The 26,355-nt window shown below is 45.6% G+C and overlaps 1 protein-coding gene across 1 annotated transcript in view; it reads left to right on the top strand.

Moving 5' to 3' along the window:
• LOC130308049 (zinc finger protein 420-like) overlaps positions 1-24,091 on the top strand; it is a 125,091-nt gene extending 101,000 nt beyond the window's left edge. Inside the window, exon 13 of the mRNA XM_056552233.1 lies at positions 17,293-24,091. Coding sequence (XP_056408208.1) covers positions 17,293-18,011 — 719 coding nt within the window. The 3' untranslated portion in view covers positions 18,012-24,091. The remainder of the gene's footprint in view (positions 1-17,292) is intronic.
• Positions 24,092-26,355: the final 2,264 nt, after the last annotated feature.

Here is a 26,355-nt window from a genome sequence, read left to right on the forward strand (position 1 = left end):
GAGAAGGGGCCGGACAAAAGGACGGTAGGACGATGTTCTCATTGAGATGAAAAAGCCAAAACCATATCAGGTACGAAGGACGGACCTGGACGGAAAACAAAACTTGTCCTGGAATACAACCAGGAAGGGAGAATGGCAGGAGAGAGTTGCCAGCTCTGACATCCTCCTAACAGAGGGAAGAGCAATAAGGAACGCCACCTTCAGGGGAAGGAGGCAAAGAGAAATGTCCCTGAGAGGTTCAGAAGGAGGGCCTTGCAGGGCATCTAAGACCAAGTGCAAGTTCCAAGGGAAAAAAGGGGACCGATAAGGAGAGGCAGCTTGTGCCACTCCCTGAACTAGGTTCGGACATGATAATTGAACGCCAGAGAACGTTGAAAAAGAATGGAAACGGTCGAACCTTTGACCCCTAAGGGAGCTGAAAGCCAACCACGACTGGAGAAAAAGGCTGAGTTTCACACCAACAGAAATAAGACCGCCAGGTATGGTGGTAAATCTTTGCAGAGGAAGGCTTGTGAACCCTCAGCATGGTGCGAACCACTTGGGAAGAGAAACCGTGGGTCCTCAGAACCGCTGTCTCAACCACCACGCCGTCAAAAGCAGAGACGGCAAATAGGGGTGGCACAGGACACCTGATATAGGAGGTCTGGACGATAGGGAAGGTGCAGCGTTAAGTAGAGAAGCCTGACCACGACGACGTACCACGCCTGCCGGGGCCAGTCTGGGCCACGAGAATGGTGGAAACGTCCTCTGTTGTGAGGTTCCTCAGGACCCCAAAAAGAGAGGAAGGGGAGGAAACAGATAAGGTAGGGCAAAGCCCGACCAATAAACAGATAAGGTAGGGCAAAGCCCGACCAAGAGAGGAACGCTTGGTTGTGGCGGGACGTTCAGAGGTCCACGCCTGGAGCACCCCAGAGGTTGCAGATCACTGCAAACACCTCCGGATGTAGGGACCACTTGCCTTGGACGGCTGAGGACCGTCTGAGAAAGACCACATCTCAGAGACACTCGGCATGAAGAGCGCTGAGTTCCGCCCAGAAGGGAATTTCCCAAGAAGCAAGCAAAGAAAGGATTGCCCTAGGCCCCAACATGTGGTAGGGGAAAAGGGCTTCTCGAGGGACCAAGGCCCCAGACCGGCCGGTCCTTGAAAACACCTCCCCAGCCCAACAGACTGGCAGGGAGAGTCAGGAAGGAGCGCCTCCGAAAAATCAGGGGGTAACGAAGCCACCAAAGAAGGGATCGACAAGATTGTCGAGAGAGAACGATCTTGCGGTCGAGAGACAATGGAGACCTGTCCCACCGGAAGAGAATCACCAGTTGAAGAGGTCGGTGATGAAACTGTGCAAATGGCACGGCCGCCGCTAACCGACCCAGGACATCCATGCAAAAGCGAATGGAAACTGGGGCAGGGTGCCGAAGTCATCGGACTCTTGATAAGAAAGTCAGCCGATTGGTCGGCGGAGTTGAAAGCGGACAGAGGCCGCGTCGAACTGGAGCCCGAGGAGAGTGGTTGGACTTGTCCCGATTGACCATCCAACCGAAGTGAGACAAGGTCTGGAGGTTGAGACTAAGACTCTCCAGGATCTGGGCCCTGGCTGGAGCTCTGATCAGTAGGTCGTCCAAGTAAGGAATCACAGAAACTGTTTTCCATAAAAGGGCTATCACAGGCGTCAGGACTTTGTTAAAGGTCCGTGGAGAAGTGGTCAGACCGAAATGGAGAGCCACAATAGAAAATGACCGTCCGGAACTGCAAAGCGGAGGTACCTCTGATGACTGGGAAACAATTAGATGTGGAGGCAGGCATCCTTGATGTCCACCGAGGAACGGAAATTCCCCATGAACCAGGGACGCCAGCACCAAACGAGGAGACTCCACTCGGTATGGGAAAGCAGAAGATGCTGGCTGAGATACTCGAGAACCAAGATTGGGCGAACATAAACGCCTTTCTTGGGGACCACAAAGAGGTTGGAATAAACCTCGAAAACATTCCCCTGAAGGAACCTGGACAATTACTCCCTGGATAAAAAAGGAGCTGGATCCTGAATGTGCGTGGTCCAGGCATCCCAGAAGAGTAAGAGGCGACCAAAAACCCAAGAAAGGTTGTTGGGTGGGGGGCGACCCTTCAGACCAAGGAAGGCCTACGGGTGCCTGATGGGGCCGCAAAACGTCCGGAACGGATAGCTGACCTCCGGGAGGGACAGGTCCGGAAGGAGGGAGCCCTATTCCCGTGAAGGCGCCCGTCTGGACCCTTTGTTGGTACCCTTTGGTGGCACCAAAGGTCCGTAGAACCCGAAGGAGGACTTACGACGGAAAGCGGTTCTGTGAGCCTTATCCAGAGGTAATAAAGAACTCTTTTCCGCCCGTCGCCTCACTTCCTGAAGGCGGTGTCCACATTCCAGGCTTTAAGCCACATGGAGGGACAGTGGCTACCAGGTAGCATGTGGCAAAGGCAGCAAAGTGGCTGCGCATGGAAGCAGAACACAGAAAATCTCCAGCTGCGGAGCATCGGAGAGCTAGATTAAATCAATCCTCCAGAGGGATCTTGAAGACTACCCTGGCGGAGATGGGAGACCATACAGAAAGTGCCCTTGACACCCAGGCTGAAGCAAAAGCAGGAAGATCCTGCTGTCTCAAAGACAAAGTTTGCCAAAGTCTCCACCTTCATGTTTGCTGGACCCTTGAAAGCAGCCGCATCAGCCAACGGCCAGGTAGGCACCTTAGAGAGGCGGGAGACCGGCAGATCCACAGTTGGAGAGGAGGTCCACCGAGCAATGAGGTCCTTGGCGAAGGGATACTGCGCTTGAACCTTCTTTGTTTCCTGAAAGTTCTTGTCAGGGTGGCTCCAGGCGGATACCAGCAGGGCGTAAAATTCAGCGTGAGAGCTGAAGGTCTTGGGTGCCGGTCGGGCATGAAAAAAGGAGACTTCTGGAGCCACATCCGAAGTTCCTGGGTCCTTTAGATGGAAGGTGTTTCTTATGGCCGAACCAATGAGTACACCACATCAGGCATATGCGTGCGGTCCTCTGAATCGGAGGCCGAATCAGAAACCTCATCCACAAGTTCCCCAGGTGAATGGGAATGAGGTAAGGCAGCCCTGGAAGAGGTCGGGCACGATGAGAGGAAACTTCTGGAGCCACGTTCGAAGTTCCTGGGACCTCTAGATGGAAGGTGTCTCTTATGGCCGAGACCAATGAGTGCACCATGTACGACATATCCGTGCGGTCCTCTGTATCAGAGGCCGAATCGGAAACTTCATCCTCCAGTGGCCCTGGAAGAGTGGGAGACGGACCTGGTATGCGGGTCTGGAGAGCCAGAGCGGCGACCATGGGAGCATCCTCTATGGGAGAGACACTTGCTACAGGGTGGAGTAACGGGGCGATGCCTGTGAAGGGAACGCCCATGCCTGCCAGAAGACTCGGAGGATGAGTCAGATGAAAAACACCCCTATGACGCTGCGAGAGTGTCAGTATAGGGGGAGCGCGGGACCCTCCGGAGGGCCGGAAGGGCCTCTCCAATGCAGTCACCATGTAACGGGAGACCTGAGCCAAGTCGGATATAGACTGGGGGAGGGAGAGAACCCAGGCTGGAGGGGTGGCCGAACCCACCGGGTCTGGAAGACAACCAGGGTAGAATAGCAGCTGGGTCTGGGGGAGCAGTGGAGCAGGCAGAGCAAGTGGGTTCAGCAGAACTGGGCATTTTGGAGTTACAGCTTTTACAGACAAAATGGGAAACTAACGTTCCAGTTGTCTGTTTAGAGGGAGGAACAGTTCTGGGCACGGACATTGTGAAAAAAGAACTCACTCACCCAAGTCTGTGTCCCCAGGGCAGCTGCTGTGAAGAGAACTCCGCTGTAGTGTAGATAGAGAAGGGAGAAATGACGGCCAATAGCAAGAGAGAGGCGTGCCAGAAGCAGGGGCACTGCTGATTGGCCCCTGCCATCATAATCGCATGCACAGCGCTAATTGGTGGTCAGTTCGCGCCCCTAGACGCTCCGGCGGTCCTGGGTGGGCGGAGCTAAAGCGCCCCGGCCGCCGAAATTTCAACAAGAAACACAGTAACGGCGCCCGTTCCTTGCCCGAGCGCACATGTCATTCGCATATGCGCTCGCGGGAAACTGAGCGGGCGAGACGCCGCCGGCAGCAGTCTGCTGCCGAAAGTGAAAGTAAGACGGTGCTCCGTGAGCCCAGATAAAAGAACGCCGCGGCTGTTAGCCGCTTAAAGTAAAACGCCCACATCTGTTTGAATGAAATGTGAAGTAAGGTGTTCCCCAAACTGCTCACCCCAGTAATAAAGAGACCCCCTGTCCAGGCCAGCCCCATTAGACCCTGAGAAAGGTGGGCCAAAAACTGAGGGTCTCCAGAGATTGCAAATCTGCACCTAAGGGAGAAAGGGAAAAATACTCACCTCAGTCAGAAGAACTTACCAATGAAGTCTTCTATGAAGCTTTCAGTCAGCTTTTTGTCACCTGCATCACGCTGAGCTACCATGTGCGAGCGAGGCGAGCAAGGAGGTAGGGAGACCCGGACCCATGAGGTACAACCCCAGGCGCTGACCAATGGCAAGAGGGGGTGAACAGTACATATACGCAATGTCTGTGCCCCCTCAATCGCTATGGGGAAACCGTGAGCAGCAGTTCCTGTGTCCCCACCAGAAAACAGGAAAGAAAACGGAATAAAAAACTAACACATCCCTCACTAGGAAAATAATAAAACATAAGACCTGGTCTAGAGAGAACTCCACACCATGTCCACCTCCTCAGACACTAAGCTAAAACAGATTACCTCAGGTGCCTGTGGGCGGGTACACCCTGCTGGGAGGAGCCGACTTTTCTTGTTGCCATAGTGTCAAGCCTCCTTGTGACAGCAGCATACACCCAATGGTCTGTGTCCCCCAATGGAGCCGATAGAGAAATGGTCTACCTCCACACCGCCTCATTTGCAATGTTCTAACTCTGTGGAACTCTACATAACACATGTTGGACTGCCGGTACCAGCAGCACAAAGCAGTGAAAGATTTCCTAGTGCAGCAGTGTGATTATTAGCTGAGGAATTGGCAGCTAATCAGGGACACCTGTCGTGTGCTCAGAAAATAATCTATCAGGCATGGATCAGCGAGGACTATAAATCTTCTTTAGACACTACTACCACCACCACCACTGCTGTACGCTGACTACTACAAGAAACATTAAGTAACATTAGTCCGCCGCCTGCTGTACACTGGCTAATGCCAACTTTGTACACATACAACTCAGCTACAGATACATTACAGCTCTACTGTGTACACATACAGCTCAGTTACATGCACATTACACATATACAGCTCTACTGTGTACACATACAGCTCAGCTACATGTACATTACACATATACAGCTCTACTGTGTACACATACAGCTCAGCTACATGTACATTACACACAGCTCTACTGTGTACACATACAGCTCAGCTACATGTACATTACACACAGCTCTACTGTGTACACATACAGCTCAGCTACATGCACATTACACATATACAGCCCAGCTACATGTACATTACACATATACAGCTCTACTGTGTACACATACAGCTCAGCTACATGCACATTACACATATACAGCTCTACTGTGTACACATACAGCTCAGCTACATGCACATTACACATATACAGCTCTACTGTGTACACATACAGCTCAGCTACATGTACATTACACATATACAGCTCTACTGTGTACACATACAGCTCAGCTACATGTACATTACACATATACAGCTCTACTGTGTACACATACAGTTCAGCTACATGCACATTACACATATACAGCTCTACTGTGTACACATACAGCTCAGCTACATGCACATTACACACAGCTCTACTGTGTACACATACAGCTCAGCTACATGCACATTACACATATACAGCTCTACTGTGTACACATACAGCTCAGCTACATGTACATTACACATATACAGCTCTACTGTGTACACATACAGCTCAGCTACATGTACATTACACATATACAGCTCTACTGTGTACACATACAGCTCAGCTACATGTACATTACACATATACAGCTCTACTGTGTACACATACAGCTCAGCTACATGTACATTACACATATACAGCTCTACTGTGTACACATACAGCTCAGCTACATGTACATTACACATATACAGCTCTACTGTGTACACATACAGCTCAGCTACATGTACATTACACATATACAGCTCTACTGTGTACACATACAGCTCAGCTACATGCACATTACACATATACAGCTCTACTGTGTACACATACAGCTCAGCTACATGTACATTACACATATACAGCTCTACTGTGTACACATACAGCCCAGCTACATGTACATTACACATATACAGCTCTACTGTGTACACATACAGCTCAGCTACATGTACATTACACACAGCTCTACTGTGTACACATACAGCTCAGCTACATGCACATTACACATATACAGCTCTACTGTGTACACATACAGCTCAGCTACATGTACATTACACATCTACAGCTCTACTGTGTACACATACAGCTCAGCTACATGTACATTACACACATATACAGCTCTACTGTGTACACATACAGCTCATCTACATGCACATTACACATATACAGCTCTACTGTGTACACATACAGCTCAGCTACATGTACATTACACACATATACAGCTCTACTGTGTACACATACAGCTCAGCTACATGCACATTACACATATACAGCTCTACTGTGTACACATACAGCTCAGCTACATGCACATTACACATATACAGCTCTACTGTGTACACATACAGCTCAGCTACATGCACATTACACACAGCTCTGCTGCAGACATATATAACACACACATACACAGCTCTGCACCACGCACATCACACACACACAGCTCTGCTGCATACACATAACTTCAGCTCATCCAGCAGCGATCACAACCAGCACAGCAGAGTCCTGCATACACTGAGCAGATGAGCCTAGAGCAGCAGCCCCTGATCATGTGACTCCTCCTCCTCCATGTGACTGATCACATGACGGTGACATCATCGCAGGTCCTGTACACGGCTCCTCTACAGATACAGGTAGGTGTGTTTATATGTATAATGGGGGAGATTTATCAAAACTTGTCCAGATGAAAATTTGCCCATAGCAACCAACAAGATTGCTTTCACTTTGCAGAGGCCTTGTTAAAAATTAAAGAAGTGATCTGATTGGTTGCTATGGGCAGGTTTTGATAAATCTCCCACATAGTTTGTATATTCGGGTCAGATGAGGAGGCTCCATAGATTATATCTCGGCCTCATCACTTCTTATGGGTTTTTCTCATTGATCACAAGATCCAGAACTTTCTGTGTATTTGTCTCTTTCTCCGTCTGTTGTTCTTTCTATTAGCAGCCGCCATTTATCATCGTCTCCTCTTCTTCCCTTCAGGTTTCCCCAATCCAGGATCCTCTGCTGATATCTTCTATATAAGAGAATTCTCCTGGATGACCCATCAACCATGGAGAGAGACAGGAACAAGATGGCCGACAGGATCATAAACCACACCCTACAGATACTCTTCCGGCTTACTGGAGAGGTGAGGGATTCTGAGAGTGATGTCACATGACCTCATTCTTATCTATGTAATAACAGATGATATGACCGGAGAGGTGAGGGATTCTGGGAGTGATGTCACATGACCTCATTCTTATCTATGTAATAACAGATGGATATGACTGGAGAGGTGAGGGATTCTGGGAGTGATGTCACATGACCTCATTCTTATCTATATAATAACAGATGGATATGACTGGAGAGGTGAGGGATTCTGGGAGTGATGTCACATGACCTCATTCTTATCTATGTAATAACAGATGGATATGACTGGAGAGGTGAGGGATTCTGGGAGTGATGTCACATGACCTCATTCTTATCTATGGAATTACAGATTGATATGACTGGAGAAGTGACAGATTCTGGGAGTGATGTCACATGACCTCATTCTTATCTATGGAATTACAGATGGATATGACTGGAGAGGTGAGGGATTCTGGGAGTGATGTCACATGACCTCATTCTTATCTATGCAATAACAGATGGATATGACTGGAGAGGTGAGGGATTCTGGGAGTGATGTCACATGACCTCATTCTTATCTATATAATAACAGATGGATATGACTGGAGAGGTGAGGGATTCTGGGAGTGATGTCACATGACCTCATTCTTATCTATGTAATAACAGATGGATATGACTGGAGAGGTGAGGGATTCTGGGAGTGATGTCACATGACCTCATTCTTATCTATGGAATTACAGATTGATATGACTGGAGAGGTGACAGATTCTGGGAGTGATGTCACATGACCTCATTCTTATCTATGGAATTACAGATGGATATGACTGGAGAGGTGAGGGATTCTGGGAGTGATGTCACATGACCTCATTCTTATCTATGCAATAACAGATGGATATGACTGGAGAGGTGAGGGATTCTGGGAGTGATGTCACATGACCTCATTCTTATCTATGTAATAACAGATGGATATGACTGGAGAGGTGAGGGATTCTGGGAGTGATGTCACATGACCTCATTCTTATCTATGTAATAACAGATGGATATGACTGGCGAGGTGAGGGATTCTGGGAGTGATGTCACATGACCTCATTCTTATCTATGTAATAACAGATGGATATGACTGGAGAGTTGAGGGATTCTGGGAGTGATGTCACATGACCTCATTCTTATCAATGGAATTACAGATTGATATGACTGGAGAGGTGACAGATTCTGGGAGTGATGTCACATGACCTCATTCTTATCTATGGAATTACAGATGGATATGACTGGAGAGGTGAGGGATTCTGGGAGTGATGTCACATGACCTCATTCTTATCTATGCAATAACAGATGGATATGACTGGAGAGGTGAGGGATTCTGGGAGTGATGTCACATGACCTCATTCTTATCTATGTAATAACAGATGGATATGACTGGAGAGGTGAGGGATTCTGGGAGTGATGTCACATGACCTCATTCTTATCTATGTAATAACAGATGGATATGACTGGCGAGGTGAGGGATTCTGGGAGTGATGTCATATGACCTCATTCTTATCTATGTAATAACAGATGGATATGACTGCAGAGGTGAGGGATTCTGGGAGTGATGTCACATGACCTCATTCTTATCTATGTAATAACAGATGGATATGACTGGAGAGGTGAGGGATTCTGGGAGTGATGTCACATGACCTCATTCTTATCTATGGAATTACAGATGGATATGACTGGAGAGGTGAAGGATTCTGGGAGTGATGTCACATGACCTCATTCTTATCAATGGAATTACAGATTGATATGACTGGAGAGGTGACAGATTCTGGGAGTGATGTCACATGACCTCATTCTTATCTATGGAATTACAGATGGATATGACTGGAGAGGTGAGGGATTCTGGGAGTGATGTCACATGACCTCATTCTTATCTATGCAATAACAGATGGATATGACTGGAGAGGTGAGGGATTCTGGGAGTGATGTCACATGACCTCATTCTTATCTATGTAATAACAGATGGATATGACTGGAGAGGTGAGGGATTCTGGGAGTGATGTCACATGACCTCATTCTTATCTATGTAATAACAGATGGATATGACTGGAGAGGTGAGGGATTCTGGGAGTGATGTCACATGACCTCATTCTTATCTATGGAATTACAGATGGATATGACTGGAGAGGTGAAGGATTCTGGGAGTGATGTCACATGACCTCATTCTTATCAATGGAATTACAGATTGATATGACTGGAGAGGTGACAGATTCTGGGAGTGATGTCACATGACCTCATTCTTATCTATGGAATTACAGATGGATATGACTGGAGAGGTGAGGGATTCTGGGAGTGATGTCACATGACCTCATTCTTATCTATGCAATAACAGATGGATATGACTGGAGAGGTGAGGGATTCTGGGAGTGATGTCACATGACCTCATTCTTATCTATGTAATAACAGATGGATATGACTGGAGAGGTGAGGGATTCTGGGAGTGATGTCACATGACCTCATTCTTATCTATGTAATAACAGATGGATATGACTGGCGAGGTGAGGGATTCTGGGAGTGATGTCACATGACCTCATTCTTATCAATGGAATTACAGATTGATATGACTGGAGAGGTGACAGATTCTGGGAGTGATGTCACATGACCTCATTCTTATCTATGGAATTACAGATGGATATGACTGGAGAGGTGAGGGATTCTGGGAGTGATGTCACATGACCTCATTCTTATCTATGCAATAACAGATGGATATGACTGGAGAGGTGAGGGATTCTGGGAGTGATGTCACATGACCTCATTCTTATCTATGTAATAACAGATGGATATGACTGGAGAGGTGAGGGATTCTGGGAGTGATGTCACATGACCTCATTCTTATCTATGTAATAACAGATGGATATGACTGGCGAGGTGAGGGATTCTGGGAGTGATGTCATATGACCTCATTCTTATCTATGTAATAACAGATGGATATGACTGCAGAGGTGAGGGATTCTGGGAGTGATGTCACATGACCTCATTCTTATCTATGTAATAACAGATGGATATGACTGGAGAGGTGAGGGATTCTGGGAGTGATGTCACATGACCTCATTCTTATCTATGGAATTACAGATTGATATGACTGGAGAGGTGACAGATTCTGGGAGTGATGTCACATGACCTCATTCTTATCTATGGAATTACAGATGGATATGACTGGAGAGGTGAGGGATTCTGGGAGTGATGTCACATGACCTCATTCTTATCTATGGAATTACAGATGGATATGACTGGAGAGGTGAGGGATTCTGGGAGTGATGTCACATGACCTCATTCTTATCTATGCAATAACAGATGGATATGACTGGAGAGGTGAGGGATTCTGGGAGTGATGTCACATGACCTCATTCTTATCTATGGAATTACAGATGGATATGACTGGAGAGGTGAGGGATTCTGGGAGTGATGTCACATGACCTCATTCTTATCTATGCAATAACAGATGGATATGACTGGAGAGGTGAGGGATTCTGGGAGTGATGTCACATGACCTCATTCTTATCTATGTAATAACAGATGGATATGACTGGAGAGGTGAGGGATTCTGGGAGTGATGTCACATGACCTCATTCTTATCTATGTAATAACAGATGGATATGACTGGCGAGGTGAGGGATTCTGGGAGTGATGTCATATGACCTCATTCTTATCTATGTAATAACAGATGGATATGACTGCAGAGGTGAGGGATTCTGGGAGTGATGTCACATGACCTCATTCTTATCTATGTAATAACAGATGGATATGACTGGAGAGGTGAGGGATTCTGGGAGTGATGTCACATGACCTCATTCTTATCTATGGAATTACAGATGGATATGACTGGAGAGGTGAAGGATTCTGGGAGTGATGTCACATGACCTCATTCTTATCAATGGAATTACAGATTGATATGACTGGAGAGGTGACAGATTCTGGGAGTGATGTCACATGACCTCATTCTTATCTATGGAATTACAGATGGATATGACTGGAGAGGTGAGGGATTCTGGGAGTGATGTCACATGACCTCATTCTTATCTATGCAATAACAGATGGATATGACTGGAGAGGTGAGGGATTCTGGGAGTGATGTCACATGACCTCATTCTTATCTATGTAATAACAGATGGATATGACTGGAGAGGTGAGGGATTCTGGGAGTGATGTCACATGACCTCATTCTTATCTATGTAATAACAGATGGATATGACTGGAGAGGTGAGGGATTCTGGGAGTGATGTCACATGACCTCATTCTTATCTATGGAATTACAGATGGATATGACTGGAGAGGTGAAGGATTCTGGGAGTGATGTCACATGACCTCATTCTTATCAATGGAATTACAGATTGATATGACTGGAGAGGTGACAGATTCTGGGAGTGATGTCACATGACCTCATTCTTATCTATGGAATTACAGATGGATATGACTGGAGAGGTGAGGGATTCTGGGAGTGATGTCACATGACCTCATTCTTATCTATGCAATAACAGATGGATATGACTGGAGAGGTGAGGGATTCTGGGAGTGATGTCACATGACCTCATTCTTATCTATGTAATAACAGATGGATATGACTGGAGAGGTGAGGGATTCTGGGAGTGATGTCACATGACCTCATTCTTATCTATGTAATAACAGATGGATATGACTGGCGAGGTGAGGGATTCTGGGAGTGATGTCACATGACCTCATTCTTATCAATGGAATTACAGATTGATATGACTGGAGAGGTGACAGATTCTGGGAGTGATGTCACATGACCTCATTCTTATCTATGGAATTACAGATGGATATGACTGGAGAGGTGAGGGATTCTGGGAGTGATGTCACATGACCTCATTCTTATCTATGCAATAACAGATGGATATGACTGGAGAGGTGAGGGATTCTGGGAGTGATGTCACATGACCTCATTCTTATCTATGTAATAACAGATGGATATGACTGGAGAGGTGAGGGATTCTGGGAGTGATGTCACATGACCTCATTCTTATCTATGTAATAACAGATGGATATGACTGGAGAGGTGAGGGATTCTGGGAGTGATGTCACATGACCTCATTCTTATCTATGGAATTACAGATGGATATGACTGGAGAGGTGAAGGATTCTGGGAGTGATGTCACATGACCTCATTCTTATCAATGGAATTACAGATTGATATGACTGGAGAGGTGACAGATTCTGGGAGTGATGTCACATGACCTCATTCTTATCTATGGAATTACAGATGGATATGACTGGAGAGGTGAGGGATTCTGGGAGTGATGTCACATGACCTCATTCTTATCTATGCAATAACAGATGGATATGACTGGAGAGGTGAGGGATTCTGGGAGTGATGTCACATGACCTCATTCTTATCTATGTAATAACAGATGGATATGACTGGAGAGGTGAGGGATTCTGGGAGTGATGTCACATGACCTCATTCTTATCTATGTAATAACAGATGAATATGACTGGCGAGGTGAGGGATTCTGGGAGTGATGTCATATGACCTCATTCTTATCTATGTAATAACAGATGGATATGACTGCAGAGGTGAGGGATTCTGGGAGTGATGTCACATGACCTCATTCTTATCTATGTAATAACAGATGGATATGACTGGAGAGGTGAGGGATTCTGGGAATGTATGTAGTGATATTAATGTGTCTCTCCATACTCCATAGGATTACACAGTAGTGAAGAAGTCCTCTAGTGGGCGCTGTCGGGACCCTGTATGTGAAAGATGGGGAAGAACCCTGAGCCCAATCCCGGGGCCCCCACCTCACTCCCTGATACATGAGGAAATGGATGAACAGAAGATCCTAGAACTCATCAACAAGATGATGGAGCTGCTGACTGGAGAGGTGACCCTGCTGGGACATTATACAGTAATGGAGGGGTCTGGTGATGACTGGAGAGGTGACACTGCTGGGACATTATACAGTAATGGAGGGGTCTGGTGATGACTGTAGAGGTGACACTGCTGGGAATACTGGGACATTATACAGTAATGGAGGGGTCTGGTGATGACTGGAGAGGTGACACTGCTGGGACATTATACAGTAATGGAGGAGTCTGGTGATGACTGGAGAGGTGACACTGCTGGGATATTATACAGTAATGGAGGGGTCTGCTGATGACTGGAGAGGTGACACTGCTGGGACATTATACAGTAATGGAGGGGTCTGGTGATGACTGGAGAGGTGACACTGCTGGGACATTATACAGTAATGGAGGGGTCTGGTGATGACTGGAGAGGTGACCCTGCTGGGACATTATACAGTAATGGAGGGGTCTGGTGATGACTGGAGAGGTGACTCTGCTGGGACATTATACAGTAATGGAGGGGTCTGGTGATGACTGGAGAGGTGACACTGCTGGGACATTATACAGTAATGGAGGGGTCTGGTGATGACTGGAGAGGTGACACTGCTGGGAATGCTGGGACATTATACAGTAATGGAGGGGTCTGGTGATGACTGGAGAGGTGACACTGCTGGGAATGCTGGGACATTATACAGTAATGGAGGGGTCTGGTGATGACTGGAGAGGTGACACTGCTGGGACATTATACAGTAATGGAGGGGTCTGGTGATGACTGGAGAGGTGACACTGCTGGGACATTATATAGTAATGGAGGGGTCTGGTGATGACTGGAGAGGTGACACTGCTGGGAATGCTGGGACATTATACAGTAACACCACTGGAGGGGTCGGGGTGATGACTGGAGAGGTGACACTGCTGGGACATTATACAGTAATGGAGGGGTCTGGTGATGACTGGAGAGGTGACACTGCTGGGAATGCTGGGACATTGTACAGTAATGGAGGGGTCTGGTGATGACTGTAGAGGTGACACTGCTGGGAATACTGGGACATTATACAGTAATGGAGGGGTCTGGTGATGACTGGAGAGGTGACACTGCTGGGACATTATACAGTAATGGAGGAGTCTGGTGATGACTGGAGAGGTGACACTGCTGGGATATTATACAGTAATGGAGGGGTCTGCTGATGACTGGAGAGGTGACACTGCTGGGACATTATACAGTAATGGAGGGGTCTGGTGATGACTGGAGAGGTGACACTGCTGGGACATTATACAGTAATGGAGGGGTCTGGTGATGACTGGAGAGGTGACCCTGCTGGGACATTATACAGTAATGGAGGGGTCTGGTGATGACTGGAGAGGTGACTCTGCTGGGACATTATACAGTAATGGAGGGGTCTGGTGATGACTGGAGAGGTGACACTGCTGGGACATTATACAGTAATGGAGGGGTCTGGTGATGACTGGAGAGGTGACACTGCTGGGAATGCTGGGACATTATACAGTAATGGAGGGGTCTGGTGATGACTGGAGAGGTGACACTGCTGGGAATGCTGGGACATTATACAGTAATGGAGGGGTCTGGTGATGACTGGAGAGGTGACACTGCTGGGACATTATACAGTAATGGAGGGGTCTGGTGATGACTGGAGAGGTGACACTGCTGGGAATGCTGGGACATTGTACAGTAATGGAGGGGTCTGGTGATGACTGGAGAGGTGACACTGCTGGGACATTATACAGTAATGGAGGGGTCTGGTGATGACTGGAGAGGTGACACTGATGGGACATTATACAGTAATGGAGGGGTCTGGTGATGACTGGAGAGGTGACACTGCTGGGAATGCTGGGACATTATACAGTAATGGAGGGGTCTGGTGATGACTGGAGAGGTGACACTGCTGGGACATTATACAGTAATGGAGGGGTCTGGTGATGACTGGAGAGGTGACACTGCTGGGAATGCTGGGACATTATACAGTAACACCACTGGAGGGGTCGGGGTGATGACTGTATCATTATGTGTCAGGTTCCTATAAGGTGTCAGGACGTGGCGGTCTATTTCTCCATGGAGGAGTGGGAGTATGTAGAAGGACACAAGGATCAGTACAAGGATCAGGTCATGATGGAGGATCAGCAGCCCCTCACATCACCAGGTAATAGACATGACTATATACACACGTCCTCTCATTATTTGTATGTAAAGAATGATTTCAGTCTCTGTATGTGTTCCCTACAGTCAGATCCAGTAAGAGAACAGCACCAGAGAGGTGTCCCCGTCCTCTTGATGAGCAGAATATGGAGGACATTACCACAGGGAAAGATCTGATCTATATTAATGCTACAGACATAAAAGAAGAAGAGACAGATGTGAGCGGTGATGAGCAGTATAAGGAGGACATTACTACAGGTGAGTAGTAAATACTAAATGTTCTCGTCAGTAGCTGCAGCAATTTTTTGGGGAAGTAGTGGTTTAACTAGAGTCCTTTTGGCTGCAAGGTAAGTGTTGGACTACAGGCCCTTCTGTGTCCCCTTACTACAGTTGGTCGCCTTTTATGCCCCCAAACTATTACTATGTCCAACAAAACAGTCACCCTCTGCAACTCACTGACGTCTGGGAGCTGTGCCAATAATCTGTCTCCTTGACGTGAGTCTATTACTATGCTGCTTTGGTGCTCCGCAGACTATTCTGCTCCCTCTGTTCACCCCACACTGTGTATATGCCCAGTTTGTGCCAGTGGGAAATAAATACCTCTCCCCATCATCCCCTCCCAGAGCGGCTGTGTCCTCCGGCAGATGTCACCTGGTGTTGGCTGCTCGATGATCTGATCGTGCGGCCTGTACCTGGAAGACATTACTAGCTTCTCCAGAGCACTGCTGTATACAAGTGGTGCGGAAATCACAGGGCAGAGAGACAGAACCAGAGACAGTTGAAGCGGTGCTCCCCCGAGGAGCTGAGACATATACCCCGGACCCCCAGAGGAGCCCCCCTTCTCTTTCGGGCCCAGTTGCACCCCCTGCAGCCATGATCATTACACCCGAGGATGGAAACATTGAGCTGGTTTTGTGGTACCAGCCCCGGAACGCCCCGTTACACCTGCTCCTCCATCCTCACCAGTGGACTGCCTGATAAGATCAGATACTACTCTTCATCTTAGCCAAAAGGCCGAGAAGCGAAGCTCTCCTGCTCTGGACAGTTCCTGAATGACATGAACAAAAAGAAAATACCAAACTCCTGAAGCCCACTGCAGCATAGCCACGCCCCCTGGAGACCATGTGACTTATGACGCTTGTTTTCTCTGGGCATGGAATGCTGGGAAAGGTTAAACACAACAGTAAAATAAGAAGACTCGTTCTACAGCATTTCCGGGTGTGGGTCCTGGGCATGAAAACGGGACAAAGCGGCGCTCAGAGGTAATAGACACAAATACACTGTATTATAACTGGGATCAAAGGAGGAAGAAAAAATCCCAGAATCCACCTTTGGAAAGCATTTTAGTTGTAAAACAAAAGGAAAACTGTACAATTTGGGTGATACTGACCTGATGAATAAATATCACAAATCACTATTTTCTAGTTAAAATCTGTTTTATTTTTTGCAGATTCTTGTACCAGGAAATCAGAGGAGAATCTTATATCTTCAGATTATAAAGCAGATGATGATATCACACAAGATACATATGAAGAACATTCCATTATCCCAGATACACCCTCAGCCCTTCACAGCCAAGATCTGTCATCTTATCCTTATATACAGGTCCTGTCTTCTCATTCATCACAGGATGGTAAGCAAAAAAAATGTCATAGAAGGGGTGTTGGACATCAACGAGCTCATACAGGAAAGAAACCATATTCATGCTCAGAATGTGGGAAATGTTTTACTTGGAAACTAAATCTTACTGAACATAAAAGAACTCACACAGGGGAGAAGCCGTTTTCTTGTTCACAATGTGGGAAATGTTTTACTCAGAAATCAAGTCTTGTTGAACATCTAAGAATTCACACTGGAGAAAAGCCATTTCCATGCTCAGAATGTGGGAAATGTTTTACTAAGAAATCAAGTCTTGTTCAACATAAAAAAACTCACACAGGAGAGAAACCATTTTCATGTTTAGGATGTGGGAAATGTTTTACTGAGAAATCAAATCTTGTTCAACATCAAAGAACTCACACAGGGGAGAAGCCATATTCATGCTCACAATGTGGAAGATGTTTCATTCAGAAATCAAGTCTTGTTCTACATCAAAGAACTCACACAGGGGAGAAGCCATTTTCATGTTCAGAATGTGGGAAATGTTTTCCTCGGAAATTAGATCTTCTTCAACATCAAAGAACTCACACAGGGGAGAAGCCATATTCATGCTCACAATGTGGAAGATGTTTCATTCAGAAATCAATTCTTGTTCTACATCAAAGAACTCACACAGGGAAGAAGCCATTTTCATGTTCAGAATGTGAGAAATGTTTTACTGAGAAATCAACACTTGTTGGACATCTAAGAACTCACACAGGAGAGAAGCCATTTTCATGTTCTGAATGTGAGAAATGTTTTACTCAGAAATCAACACTTATTAGACATCTAAGAATTCACACAGAAGAGAAGCCAATTCAGAGCAATAAATGATGCAGATAACACATCTATATATATATAAACCATGTACATAGGATATCTGACGTTTATACATATATCATATACTGCATCTCCAAACTTGTTTCCAATTGTTAATAAAAGTTTTCTTTTATAACGTAGTCCCCTATCCAGGTCAAATGAAAGCCCAAGCGAAAATTCCTAAGTCTGAATGGGAATGCGGAATCCAATAAGACTAAATTTTGTAAGTTAATTTGTTTTCCCTTAGTCTCCTCAGCAGCACAATGTGAGCTATTTAGGACCGGGGATTTTTTAAATGAAATCAAGTTAAAAGATCATAGGTACCTCCCATACAATGGCTATAAAACGCCCTGCTCACATCAGGACAGTGAGTAAATTCTAAAGTGCAAATAAACTAACTAGGGAGGGAAGCTTGTGCTGCTGAGGAGACTAAGGGAAAACAAATTAACTTACTAAATGTAGTCTTCCCTAGCATCCCTCAGCAGCACAATGTGGGGATCTAGCAAGAATAACCCCTAGGGAGGGCTCTCCTGCCTAGCAGAATTTAAGATGGTCTTAGCGAAAAAGTTTTCACTAGACAAAAAATTATCCATTTTGTAATGTTTTAAGAATGTTAAAGGAGAGTTCCAAGTTGCTGATTGACATATTTGTTCCAAAGGAACAGAATTCCGTTCTGCCAAAGAAGCAGAAATAGACCTAATGGAGTGTGCCCTTGTGAACTCCAGTGCATCATCTGGAGATGGAAGGTTTAGATGCCTTAGCACCTTTCTTAGACTCCTACTTAAAAGGACTATGAACAGTGTGTGCACAGGCTTGGAGCTAGTTAGAAGCGGGAGGTGGAATCTCTTAAAGGGGAAATGCGCCACCTGGGCCACTATATGGAGGAACTGGATAAACAGCAGGAGGTGATTCATGATAATCTGGATCTCCATCATAAGGTTCTCCAGGAACACTCTGCTAAGATCTCATATCTCCTTTATATGCAGAAGCACATTGAAAATCGCCATAGGCAAAATAACATTAGGCTGAGGGGCATCCCTGAATCGGTGCTCCCCCCTGCCTTAAACGGTACAGCTCAGAATATATTTGCTGTACTCTTGGGGGCTGAGGACCCGACCACCTTTGAGCTGGACCGCATTCATCGCTCCTTGGGCTCTAAACCCCCTGATAATGCTCCACCACATGATGTACTCTGCTGGGTCAATTTTTACAAGGAAAAGGATAGGATCATGACAGCGGCCAGAGATCATGGGCCTGTGACCTTGGATGGGGCCACTATTATGCTCTTACCTGACCTTTCCAGATGCACCCTTTAGCAATGCCATTGGAACTGCTCTGTGAATGCAACATTTCCTACAGATGGGGCTTCCCCTTTCAACTGTCTGTTTGCTATAAAGGCAAGACTGTGGAGTTCCGTCATCTAGGGGACCTTCCTAAATTCCTTGCCTCTCTGGAATTCCCCAAGGTAGCTCTCCTGGACTGGCCAACCCCGACATGCATTCACATGAATTCTCTGGCCACCTGAATGGACTGATCCAGATCTCTCTCCTCTCTTTAAGACAGCTTCTTATGAAGCGTGATGTTTGCCTGCTGAGTACAGAGGCTTCTAGCTGGGAAGCCTTTCTCATTTCACCGAGTGATATCTTAAGTTGTGTTGTCTTTTTTTTGCCTGAGGTGCCTTTTCTTCATATTATCCAGTTTTTGTTATATTATGTGGGGGGTGGTAGCAGAAGGTGGTGGGTTATTTCTTTATTTTTTCTATTGTTTTCTCTCCCTAGTCCGTAATAGGCTGGTAGTCTGCAAGAGATGGGTCTACTGCACTTTAATGGAGTGTTTGCCCCTCTGGGTTCTGGGCTATTGTTCTCTTTGGTTTTTTTTTGTTCTTGCCTTCCCTATTCTTGCTTCTTTTCTCTCTCTCTCTCTTGTCTCTTCTCGCTGGCCTCTGCTACTTTCCTATGTTCTCCTTTCTCTGCTTCCCTCCCTGTCCCCTGCCCTTCCTTCCCTTCCCCCTCCTAGCCCTCTTCCCTTCCTCCTGTTCCTCCACCATGGATACCTTTATCGGTATGCACTTTTAACGTGAAAGGGCTTAATCAGCCCAAGAAGCATTGGCAAATTTCCCTTTTTTACATAAACGTAGGGTTTCAGTTGCCCTTGTCCAAGAAACTCATTTTCAGACCTCTACGTACCCAGTTATCAAGGACCGTCAGTATCCGGCCTGGTTCCACTCCAGTAATGTAGAATCCAAATCTAAAGGGGTTTCAGTAGCATTTCATAGGTCCTTTCAGCCTTCTATCCTTAAATCCTCTAGTGACCCCTTGGGTCGTTACTTATTTCTTCAATTTTCTTATGCCTCTCAGCTTTTCACAGTTGCCTCTGTTTATCTCCCGAACCAGGGTCAAGTGCCTTTTGCTTCCAAGGTTCTCCGTCTCCTAGATAAGTTTGCTGGGTCTTCGCGGATTATCCTCGGTGATGACTTCAATTGGGTATGGGATCCTACCCTTGACTCCTTAACCGGTAAATCTTCTTTGTCCTTTGCTGCACTCCGTAAACTCTGTAAGGAGCTTCTTGATCGCCGCCTGGTGGATATATGGCGGGTAGTACACCCCAAGGTCAAGGACTTCACTTATTATTTCCCCGACCCATAACTCCTATAGCCGGCTTGACATTATTTTTGTTAGTCATTCCCTTCTCTTTGCCTCCCCCCGTTCCTCAATTGACTCCATTCTTTGGTCAGACCACGCCCCTGTCCTAGCTTGGTTTCAGTTTGCTGATAGTGGTCCCTTCTCCTGGTGACTGAATGACAATTTGCTGCGTTATACCTTATGCTCATCTGAGGTCACTCATACTATCTCCGAGATGCATCGCTCTGACCCCACTCCATCCCCCACCCAGTGGGAAGCCTTGAAATGTACGATACGCAGCATTTTGATGTCTCACAGTGCTTGTCTTAAGAAAGCTAATGGTCAGAAATTGAGTTCTCTATTTGCAGCCTTAGCTTCCTTAGAAGTGTCTAATAAGTGAGCTTACTCTGAGAGCACTCAAGCCCAGATCTCCACCATGAGGCAGCAATTGCTCAGTTGTCTTGACCAGCAGTCGTTCTGTTATCGGGAGAGGGCACACCGTGGCTATTACGAATATGCGGACAAGAGTGTCACTTGGCTATCTAGGGCCCTACATCCTAAGACCTCTTCTCCTTACATTCTACATTGTGATAAATATGCAGACCTTTCCCCTTCTGTTTTCCGGGCTAAGATTGACCAGTATCTTTCCAAACACAGTCTCCCCTCTTTGCCACCGGAAAGCGTTGGGAGCGCTTTGATTGTCCGTTGGAGCCTGAGGAGATTCAGGTGGCTATTAAGGGTCTCAAAAACAGGAAATATCCTGGTCCCGATGGGTTTACGGCCCATTTCTATAAGAAGTATGTTGACCTTGTTACCCCTCCTATGTTGCGGGCTTTCAATTCTGTTGTCGACAGTGCCTCTTTCCCTCCTTAGGCTCTCATGGCCCATATCACGGTGATCCCCAAGCCTGGCAGGAATCCCGCCTCCTGTAGCAATTGTCCTATATCGCTATTGAATTTGGACATTAAAATCTATTCTAAGATTTTGGCCCTTGCTTCCCTCCCTGATTCATAATGACCAAGTTTGTTTTGGGTAGAGAAGCCAGGGACAATACCCTGAAGACATTTTCCCTCATAGCTGCTGCCAGATCCTTCAATTTACCTGTTTGTCTATCGATTCCGAAAAGGCTTTTGATAGGGTCGGGTGGGACTTTTAGATTTAGCATTGTCCCGGTTGGGTATGGGTCCTCGTTTTCATAGTCCCATCATGGCCCTATACAGCGGTGCTACGGCACAGGTTTGAGTGAACGGTACCTTGTCCTTGCCCTTCTCAATTAGCAATGGGACCAGACAAGGGTGTCCCCTCTCCCCCTTCTTTACGTGATTGCTATGGAGTATCTGGTGGTGGCGCTGAGGCAAAATGCTTCCATTCCTGGTCTTCGTTTACACTCCCATCCCAATAAGCTATCTCTTTATGCTGACGATCTTCTTTTATATGTAGTGAACCCCCATGTCTCCCTACCCGTCCTCTTAGCGGAATTCGCGGAATATGGAGATCTTAGCCATTTTACAGTTAATACCCACAAATCTGCACTCCTCAATATATCTCTGTCATCTGAACTTTTTGGTTGGATTTCCTCCCAATTCCCTTTACGCACCCAATCTCGCTCCCTAAGTTATCTTGGGGTCCACCTACTGGCAGATTTTAATGGTCTATTTGACGTAAACTATCTCCCTTTACTGAGGATTATTGAGCGGGATCTGCTGTCTTGGAAAACTCTTCCCCTCTCTTGGATGGTAGCGGTCAAGATGGATATTCTCCCTCGGATTCTTTATTTGATGCAGACCCTCCAAGTCCATATTCCGGCCTCTTACCAAGTTCCATTCTTAATTATACGCTTTATCTGGTCCAGTACTGGCCCTTGTCTCCTTCATCAAGTGCTGGCTCAGAGTTAAAAAAAAAAAAAAGAGAGCTGCTTTGCATGACTTCCGTATGTATTACTGGTCTACAGTTTGCTCTTGTATCCTTGACTTCTGCCATCATGCTGAGTCCAAGCAGTGGGTTAGTTTAGAGATAGAGCTCTCCCCCCGCCCACCCTGCTGCTCTCCTGACAGTCAAGTCTTGCTCTTCCTTATATCTTTTAATTTGGGACTCCTTATTGGGCTCTACTGCTATTTCCTCCTACCCTGGCCCTCATCCCTCCTTTTTAGCAAACCGGCTCCACCCTCCGAAACTGAACTCCACGGTCTTTTAGGCCACATATCACTCTCATGGCTCCAGCTTCGAGATGTCACGTCTGCCATGTCCTTAATACCTTTGACCTCCCTCCCTAGTGTACCCCCCAGGGGTTGGTTCACATATGAAAAACTCAGGTATTTTTACTCCTCGCTGCTACCCAAGAGACATTTACATAGGCCGCTTACATCCTTTGAGCACTTCTGTTACCTCCCTCTCCCCCCCTCATACGATTTATTTGATTTACGGACTGTTGCGAAGTTCTTTGGAAGACTCGGTGAAACCTCCTTACCTAGTTAAATGGGAGACTGAACTGGGGTGTGACCTCACCACCAAGGTTTGTCATTTTTTTTACTACCCCATAAGGCTTCTTTTTAATCTAGCATACAGGAATGTAGTTTTAAGATTCTATCTTAGGTGGTATCGTTGTCCAGTTCGTATGCGTGAGATGTTCCCGACAGCCTTGGACACATACTGGCACTGTGGTAATGCGGTGGGCACAAACTTGGTGGGACTGTACAGCTCTTTCACCCTTTTAGGACTCTGTGTTTGACCTATACAACATGGTCTCTTCGAACTCCATCCTGCCATCTCCTAAAATTGCTCTCTTGTCTCTTTTTCCGGGCTTTCTTCCTAGGGCCAGAAGAGGTCTCCTGAGACATTTCATTGGTGCCGCTTGGGCGGTGATCCCTCGGCACTGGAAATCTCTATCCAGGGCAGAGTTCGTGGAGACCTTGAACAAAGTACGTAGGATGGAGGAAATGGTGGCTTCTGACAGGGATGTGCTTGAGGCCTTTATTGGTGTGGGGCTATCTTGGGACTCTTTTAGAGAGTCTCAGGAGTTTTTGGCTTGGGTAGGTTGAATTGATAAATGGACATTCATGGTATCCCCTCCCTTCCCCTACACTTTCCTCCCCTGTCATTCTTTCCTCTTCTATCTCCTGTTTTCCTTTGGCTTTCCCTTCTGGCTTTCTCTTTCTCCTCTTCTTCTGTCTTATTCGGTTTTGTCTTCTCTTTATGTATTCGTTTCCTTGAGGTCACATACGCTATTGTTTCCCACCTAGGGTCGTACACCTAACTTGGGTTGCTATTATGCTTATTTACACGTGGATGATGGGAGTTGTGATATTGCTCTTCACTTTGAATACCAATACCAAACAATACCTGTATTGTTTTTTATTATGTTGTGTTTACTACGACCCAATATACATCCTTTTTGTGCTACCTGCATATATGACCAATATTATTGTTTACGCTATTGTATACTGTTTCTTTGTAAAAATCTTAATAAACACTGATTTACCACTAAATATAACGTTATACATTCCATATGGTTAATGACGTAAATGTAAAAGAATTGCATTTTTTTATAACATATCCCAGAAAAAAATACAGTAAAATGCGATTTAAAAAAGTCCGATCAATACCAAAATGGTACAGATACAAACAACAGATTACGCCGTGAAAAATAAGCCATCATACAACCCAGTATACCGAAAATAAAAATGTTACAGGGGTCAGAATATGGCAATAAAAAAAAAATTCTAAAGTTTAGAATTTTTTCAAAATTAGTAAATGTGACAAACTATAAAAATTTGGTATTGCTGTAATCAAGCCGACCTAAAGTATCAAAATAAGTTAGTTTGACCACAAGGTGAATGGTGTAAAAAAGAAAAGACCCAAATTTGCAAAATTATCTTTTCTTTTTATTTCAATTTCATCTCACCAATATTTATTTATTTATTTTGTTTTGGAGCATGTGTTATGCAAAAATAAAAGGTGTCATTACAAAGTGAAATCGATCCCACAGAAAACAAGCCCTTATATGGGTCTGTAGATAGAAGAAATAAGAGATATGGTTATTATAGGGTTAGAAGGAAAAAACTAAAATTGTCCAGGACAAGTGGATCGTCATGTGGGATAAGTGGATTGTGTTCAGTTTTAGTCCCTTGGACAAGTACATTTTTGAAAATTCCCCACCCCTGGTCCATACAATGTTATAGGGACAGATATATTCGAAGTAACAATGTGAATTGTTGGCACAAACACACACATTATATACACACATATATATATATATATATATATATATATATATATATACACACACAGTACAGACCAAAAGTTTGGACACACCTTCTCATTCAAAGAGTTTTCTTTATTTTCATGACTATGAATATTGTAGATTCACACTGAAGGCATCAAAACTATGAATTAACACATGTGGAATTATATACATAACAAAAAAGTGTGAAAATATGTCATATTCTAGGTTCTAGCCACCTTTTGCTTTGATTACTGCTTTGCACACTCTTGGCATTCTCTTGATGAGCTTCAAGAGGTAGTCACCTGAAATTATCTTCCAATAGTCTTGAAGGAGTTCCCAGAGATGCTTAGCACTTGTTGGCCCTTTTGCCTTCATTGGGTCCAGGTCTGGTGACTGTGGAGGCCAGGTCACATGGCGCAGCACCCCATCACTCTCCTTCTTGGTCAAATAGCCCTTACACAGCCTGGAGGTGTGTTTGGGGTCATTGTCCTGTTGAAAAATAAATGATGGTCCAACTAAACGCAAACCGGATGGAATAGCAGCCGCTGCAAGATGCTGTGGTAGACATGCTGGTTCAGTATGCCTTCAATTTTGAATAAATCCCCAACAGTGTCACCAGCAAAGCACCCCCACACCATCACACCTCCTCCTCCATGCTTCACAGTGGGAACCAGGCATGTAGAGTCCATCCGTTCACCTTTTTTGCGTCGCACAAAGACACGGTGGTTGGAACCAAAGATCTCAAATTTGGACTCATCAGACCAAGGCACAGATTTCCACTGGTCTAATGTCCATTCCTTGTGTTCTTTAGCCCAAACAAGTTTCTTCTGCTTGTTGCTTGTCCTTAGCAGTGGTTTCCTAGCAGATATTCTACCATGAAGGCCTCACATAGTCTCCTCTGTTGTTCTAGAGATGTGTCTGCTGCTAGAACTCTGTGCGGCATTGACCTGGTCTCTAATCTGAGCTGCTGTTAACCTGCGATTTCTGAGGCTGGTGACTTGGATGAACTTATCCTCCGCAGCAGAGGTGACTCTTGGTCTTCCTTTCCTGGGGCGGTCCGCATGTCAGCCAATTTCTTTGTAGCTCTTGATGGTTTTTGTGACTGCACTTGGGGACACGCTCCACCTAGAATATGACATTTTCAGTTGTTTCACACTTTGTTATGTATATAATTCCACATGTTAATTCATAGTTTTGATGCCTTCAGTGTGAATCTACAATTTCCATAGTCATGAAAATAAAGACAACTCTTTGAATGAGAAGATGTGTCCAAACATTTGGTCTGTACTGTATGTATGTCTATATATTTTATATTCACATTCTACATTTGTATATACCTAATATAACAATATATTTTCAATAAGTTTGTTGTACATTGATTCTTAAAGGGGTACTCCACTGCCCCAGCGTTCGATACATTTAGTTCCGAAAGCTGGGTGCCTTTGATTCTGACAGCGCCCATTTACGCAACACGCAGTAACAGCCATGAAACTCATGATAAGACATGTTCTTCTAA

Source organism: Hyla sarda, chromosome 1 (genome assembly GCF_029499605.1).
Source record: "Hyla sarda isolate aHylSar1 chromosome 1, aHylSar1.hap1, whole genome shotgun sequence".
Classification (NCBI taxonomy): Eukaryota; Metazoa; Chordata; class Amphibia; order Anura; family Hylidae; genus Hyla; species Hyla sarda.